This window comes from Camelus dromedarius, chromosome 5, assembly GCF_036321535.1.
Source record: "Camelus dromedarius isolate mCamDro1 chromosome 5, mCamDro1.pat, whole genome shotgun sequence".
NCBI classification, from domain to species: domain Eukaryota; kingdom Metazoa; phylum Chordata; class Mammalia; order Artiodactyla; family Camelidae; genus Camelus; species Camelus dromedarius.
This window is the reverse complement of record NC_087440.1, coordinates 70,044,723-70,051,000: the sequence shown is the minus strand read 5'-3', so window position 1 is coordinate 70,051,000 and position 6,278 is coordinate 70,044,723. Positions and strand designations below refer to the sequence as shown.

General features: G+C 45.6%; 1 protein-coding gene across 2 annotated transcripts; it reads right to left on the bottom strand.

Annotated features, from left to right (window-relative positions):
- On the bottom strand, nt 1-6,168 carry EIF2B2 (eukaryotic translation initiation factor 2B subunit beta). Of its 2 annotated transcripts, none has more exons than XM_031454066.2 (8): nt 5,932-6,168; nt 5,692-5,812; nt 5,389-5,537; nt 4,331-4,494; nt 3,603-3,698; nt 2,879-3,016; nt 1,815-1,881; nt 1-560 (listed from the first exon to the last, which is right to left on the bottom strand). In XM_031454066.2, exons 1-8 carry the CDS (start codon nt 6,092-6,094, stop codon nt 421-423), a joined length of 1,038 nt encoding a protein of 345 aa, XP_031309926.1. In that variant the 5' UTR covers nt 6,095-6,168; the 3' UTR covers nt 1-420. The 2 variants fall into 2 exon arrangements, with proteins under 2 accessions (XP_031309926.1, XP_010974790.1); XM_010976488.3 differs by having other exon boundaries at nt 1-540.
- Between the last annotated feature and the right edge of the window lie 110 nt (nt 6,169-6,278).

Here is a 6,278-nt window from a genome sequence, read left to right as displayed (position 1 = left end):
AACCTTCGAGCAGCTTTTATTGGCACAGCTTCGGAAAAGGTGCGATAGTCATTTCTGAGCAAAAACAGGTCTTCAGTGGTGTGATGAACACACCACTGAACCAGAAAATTTAAGTTCCTGAAACAGACACCCCATAATGATTAAGAGGCTCCAAAACAACAGATCAAGCCCTGATGCTCTGTTAAGACCCAAAAAGCAAAAAACATTCCTGGATGTGCATCCTTGTTATGGGAGGACTCAAGTGGCAGTAAACAGTTTCAGGTTTTCTTGGGCTAACTCCAGTTCACGTCCCCATTACAAAGAAGATGTGTTTCGGCCATAGCACTGAAGTCCTCTCTCCGTTCTGTTTGCCTAAGCAGCTCCTGCTTAGGATGGGTGGTGGTCATAGGACATGATCGTCAGGATGGTAGAGTTCGCTCATCAGGCGGTATATGTAGGAAGGTGCATTCCCACCGATGTTGGAGATAAAGAGGGTAATGAGCTCTGGGGGGACGTAGTCAAACACAGGGCAATGAACACTGACCTTCTCCAAAATGTCCCCTGAAAGGCAATCACATGAGCTAAAGATAAACTGAGGACTCTGCTCCATAATAAGTATCATATAGATTCTAGGCTCAGTAATGCAGGGATACTCACTACCCTAAGGCAGGGTAGGTGCAGCAAAATGCAAACCAGAAGAGATGACTTCAGACCGTGATATGCCCTATGCTTATAATGCTCCAATTTTATTCTAAGGGCCTTTCCACTGCCCTTAGAATAAAATTCAAATTTGGGATTGCAACCATCAAGATCTGGCCCCTCCCCACCGCCCTACAATAATTGTAACTCGTACCACTCTCCTGCTTGCACACTGCTCTCCAGCCACATGGCCATCTTTGTGCAACTGGTTAAGCATGTACCTAACTCAGGCCCTTTGTACCAATGCCTGGAAAATTCTATCTTCACATGGCAGGCTCCATTCCTAAAGGACTCAACTGAAACATCATCTCATTAAGATCCTTCCCCAGTCCACAGTAGCCCCCTAGTCACTTTCCATCACATCATCCATATTCATTTTCTTCCTAAAACATCCCATGATCTGACATATTCTGGTCTATCTTTTGCAACATAACGTAAATTCTGGGGGAGCAGGGCCTGTCTGTGTTGTTCACTGTTACATCCCTAGTGCCTAGAATAGTGCTGGACTCACAGTGGGTGCTCAATAGTCATAAACATTTCTTGAAAAGAATGAATGTTTGAATAAATGGTGAAGTTACTCAACTTCCAAGAAGAATCAGCACCCGGAGTACTGCTCCCAGAGGGTGTTGAAGACCATACTAACTGCTGAAGAGGCAGCAGGCTCACTGAGCAAAGCTGCTGCCTTTGGAAGTCAGAGAAAAGGACCCCCACACACAAAAGGATACAGACAAGTTTCATGAGTAAGAATATTTCAGAGCCTGCTTAAATGACTCCCTGCAACAACTGAAAACAAGTACGTTTTCCCACTGAGTCATTGCCTGTGTCTCAAACAACCTGCAAAGTCAAATCCAGTCAATGCAGCTAAAATATATTAGTCTCATAAGAAAGTGAACATGGCTTAGATCAGGTCCTCAAGCACTTTAAACTGCTAAAGAGAAGAGTCCCCACAAGAAGTAGTATTAAAAAACACAAACTGATAACATTCAATCTCATTGACCATCAAAACCAAAAACCAAAAGACCACATACATACAAAAACACACATACACAAAACCACACACACACACACACACACACACACACAAACCAAACAGCACACAAGGCATGTGCACACATACATTCAAGCAACTTCTGTACCTTCTGTGAAAGGCAGGACTTCTTCAGGAGCCACGAACTTGTGAAATGAATCTTCTTCATTAGGGAACTGGAAAAGAAAAAATTAGAAGAAAAAAATGGAAATCTGGCAATTCCACTTCTGGGTATATACCCAAGAGAAATAAAAAACAAATGGCCATAGGCACTTGTACCCAAAGATTTGCAGCAGCATTATTCACAAAAGCCAAAAGGCAGAAATAACCCAGATACTCATCAACAGATGAGTGGATAAATTAATTGTGGTATACCCATACAATGGAATGTTATTCAGCCATAAAAAGGAATCAAGTACTGTGCTAAGTGAAAGAAGTCAGAAACAAAAAGGTGCATATTATATGATTCCTTTCATATGAAATACCAAAAATAAGCAAATCCATAGATACAGAAAGCAGATTACTGATTACTAGGAGATGGGAGAAAGGGGAATAGGAAGTGATTTCTTAATGGGTACAGAATGTTTTTCTGGGATGATGAACAAGTTTGGAAACTAGAGAGTGGTAGTTGCACAATGCTGTGAATGCAGTAAATGCCACTGAACTGTACATTTTTAAATGATTGTGTTATGTGAATTTCACCTCAATTTTTAAAAAAGGAGACACCTACAGATAGGGTGATATTTTCAAAGCAAATAGTTTCTATCACTGGTGAAATGGCTCTTCACTCAGTAACTGCTTGCATTCAGGCTACAGAGGACAGTCTCCGAAACTATGACAAATAAAACCAATTCTATGTTCCCAGTTTCAACTTCCTTGGCATTTTCAGAAACGATTGAGGGGGCAGGGAGTGGTGGCAATGGAAACAAAGGGCCTTCTCCAACTACATACTGTCCTGACCTTCCAGTTCTGACTCCCTGAAGCTGACAGGGTGGAATTATCAATGGCTTTTCTTGGATCAAGACATTTCTGTGATCTAATCCATTGAGTAAATGCAGATAAAGAGAAGCCCCAGAGCGAGAAGGTAGAAGGCCCAGAGTTCAAGCCTATATTCTGACTCCCATTTGTGGGCTAGAGACAGACTAGAGACCAGCTAGAGACAGACAGACGTACCTGTGGGGAAAGCTTGAACATAGGTGCACAGACAATGAGTGGGGTGGAGTGGTGTTTTGCTGCCAGAGCTAGAGTATGAGTTCCTGCCACAGCTCTCAGTGCACCGTTGGCCAGGATAGTCTTTGTGCCAATGATCACCTGTGGGACAGGAAGAAAAAGGTGAGACTTCTGGGAACAGTACCTTAAACAGGCCATTGGGCACAAGAGTCTGAATGCTCAGACCTCAGTCTTGGCATTGTGAGGGTCACATACCAGTAGAGGGAAAGGAATTCTAGGCTCAGAACACAAGTTCAAGCATAAAAGTGGATTCTCAAGGAAAGAATGAATGTAGTAAGACGGAAAACTGCAGTACCTATTGCTCTTAGCCCTGTCTTTCCTGGAAATCTCGCTGTCACACCTCCTGAGAAGTGAGGAGCTTTCTTAGTCACCATCCACCACTGCCAAGCTCCACCTGACCTCTAGCAGCTGACACACTTAGCTTAGTCCCACTTCATTCTTTTCAATGCTTTAACCAAAAAGAGGCTCCTCCAAGTCAGGAACAATGATACAGATAAAGGGGGAAAAATCAGTTAATAGACTAAAAAGGCCCAAGTATGTATTTTCAAATGGTGTTAGAAACTTTCTTTTCCTTTCAGGGATATTTATGGGCTGGCAGCGGTGGGAGGGAATCAATAGTTTAAAAGTATAATCTTCATGAATTCAACATGACCCCAAATACACCCACCTTGTTGACTCTCGACATAACAGCAAAAATGGCAGCATCAGTCATGACAGTTGTCTCAATACCTGCCTTGGACAAATTGACGGCCATCTCATGACCCTGCAACAGGAGAGAAAGGCTGATGCTGGGAGAATGAGTCAGGAAGTGAAAGATCTCTCAAATGTAACTGGATCTGATGGATTCTGTGATACTGGGCATATCCAACACACAATTTCCAAGAAATAACTAACTCACTTGGTCGGTATTCTCTGGTAAATGGCAGGAAGCCCAGCAGAAGCTAATAAATGTTTATTACTCCATAGTAGCACTAGAAAAGCCACAAAACTGGAAATATGACTTGCTTGTGTCATCAGGCAGAGATGACAAGATAGCTCCTGGCTCATTATTTCACTTACATCCTGCATTCTTACATATTTTCTTTTTTGAGACCTATTATTTACTTAAAGTTTGAATGAGGTCAGACCAAGCACCAGTCATCCTCAAGGTAATTTACCCTATTTTGATTCCTAAAAGAACTAATATTTATTTTTCCTTGAACCTAGCAGTTCATCCAACTTTCCAAATCAAGGCTTAAGAATGTTCACAGGATGAACAACTTGAAAATTCTCTTTATGTTTTACTCTATCTTCTCAATGTGTCTTATCAATTCAGTGATGGCACAGAATCCACCTATCCCTCCTTTACTCCCTCTGCATTTGAAATTATCGTAGTAACTCTAGCAGTCTCTGTACCTGACAGAAAGGAGCACACTCTGCCACAATGACGTGAAATTTCCTCTTTCGGGCAGCCTCTTTGAGGAAGGCCTCTACTGTTCGGGAGAAGCCAATGGTCATGATCACCTCATTGGAGTGGATGTGCTCCAGGGCCTGGGCTGCAATGTTCTCTGTTGTCCCTTCTGCAAGAAGCCAATTTTGCAAGGAAAATATGAAACACCGTGCTACAACACAGACAGTCATGACAGAACATGTGCCCTTCACACAGACTGCCCACCAAACAGATCCTCGTAACACAGGGTAAATGGACTTAATGTGAAAGCTCCACTTCCCTGGGACCTTCTGCCTCCCAAGTTCTTAGCCTGCTCTTTTGCCCAGCAATACCCCAACTCATCAACTTACTTCCATCACCCTTGCCCTTAGCTCCTTACAACTTTTGAAGACAATGTATTCAGGCAAGAAATGGTCCAATTTGGGAAATCCTGAAGTTCTGAGAGTAGGGTAAACAGAGTCTCTCCCTAAAAGAACTCCTCCTCCAAAAGGTGGCCACACACCTCCACCTGAGAGGGAGGCCATGGAATAAATAGGGGATGAATTTGGAAGTCGCAGCTCAGTGCACAGACAGATCTAGCTTCTTTCTCTCCTGGGAACTCTGACTGTAATGAGTATCTGCAGGTCTCCTGGGTCACAAAGACAAGGGGGATGGAGACGGCCTGTGTATGTGTGTGTGTATGTGTATATGTGTGTGTGTATAAAAATTCAAGATGTTTAGTGAAGGAGGGTCCATCAGTTGTAGTTGTAGGGGGTTCACCTCCTTTAAAATAAAAATAAAGCTCTTCCCAGAGTCTCTGACACAGTGAGTTTACAATCTAAAAAGGGTTGGTCTGTAAGGAAATGTGGAGAGGGTTATCTTAGTCCAGCCACCTGTTTCAACCCTTCCTAATCAGGATGGAGGGCAAACCCTTGAGAAACAGAGGACTGGTTATCTCCCATCTCTGCTAATGAGTAACTTCCTGGGTCTTCTTTTCCCTCAGCTGCCTGCAACCTGTCCTGTCCCCCTAGGGATCAGGACTCACCCAGTTCCACAAGCAGCTCATTAATTGCCTCAATGATGTTGGACTGGAGTTGAGCATAATGAGAGCGGAAATCCTCGCTCAGGCCTCCGGATGTCAAGAGTTTGTGCAGGGACTCCTGCTGATCACTTTCGTCAATGCGTCCGTGGAGTCTATGGAGGCAACAAGACCCAAAGAGGGAGGTGGGTAAGAGAGGTGGTCATTGAGGTAACAACAGCTGCTCAGGTCCCATAAAAGTTCCAAACAGAGGGGCCTGTGCAAAAATCGTCAGTGAGTCCAACCCCGGGCCCAGGACGTGGGCCTGACCTGCCATACTCTTCCCGGATGATCCTGAGCACTCTCCGCACCATGTTGCCCACTGTGGTCTCTGAGGGCTGCGCGGCCGTCATCCTCCGGCCCTCTCTACGGATCAGTTCCATCAGTTCCCCTGCCGTCCAAAGAGAGAGGGTGAGCGGGGCAAACGCGCAGTGGGCCCTGAGCGACTTTCCGCCTGGGGATCGAGAACGGAAAGCGGCGAGGGAGGCGATGGAGCTAGGCCTGCCTCACCTGCGTTGCTCCAGCGGTGGTCCGTGATGATCCGGCGCAGCAGCCCCAGGGTTTCCCGGGCCATGTCCTCAGAGCTGTGCCGCTCACCTCCCCGCTTCAGTGCCTCCACAAAACTCTCGATCCTCTCGGAAAGCTCCGAGCCCTTGGCCGCAGCCCCTGGCATCACGAAAGAAGCCGCCTTCCCGGCGGAATCCACACCTGCACGACCTCAGGGCTTGCACTTCCGGGGCAGGGGAGGCCGGCTTCCGCTCTGCGATATAAAACTCCAATTCGGGAGAAGGCAGGGTCACGCCCCTCGCTGCCTCCTCCCGCCCCCTCCACCTGCCTGAGCCAATCAGAGACTTGGA

Bases quoted from the DNA above. Each gene is read 5' to 3' on its own strand.
- EIF2B2 (XM_010976488.3), bottom strand. From the start codon at position 6,094: ATGCCAGGGGCTGCGGCCAAGGGCTCGGAGCTTTCCGAGAGGATCGAG. The intron at 3,017-3,602 runs GTGGGTGTATTT...CCTGTCCCACAG, and splicing joins TTATGTCGAGAGTCAACAAG to GTGATCATTGGCACAAAGAC. The intron at 1,882-2,878 runs GTACGTCTGTCT...TTTCTTTTCCAG, and splicing joins TGTTCAAGCTTTCCCCACAG to TTCCCTAATGAAGAAGATTC.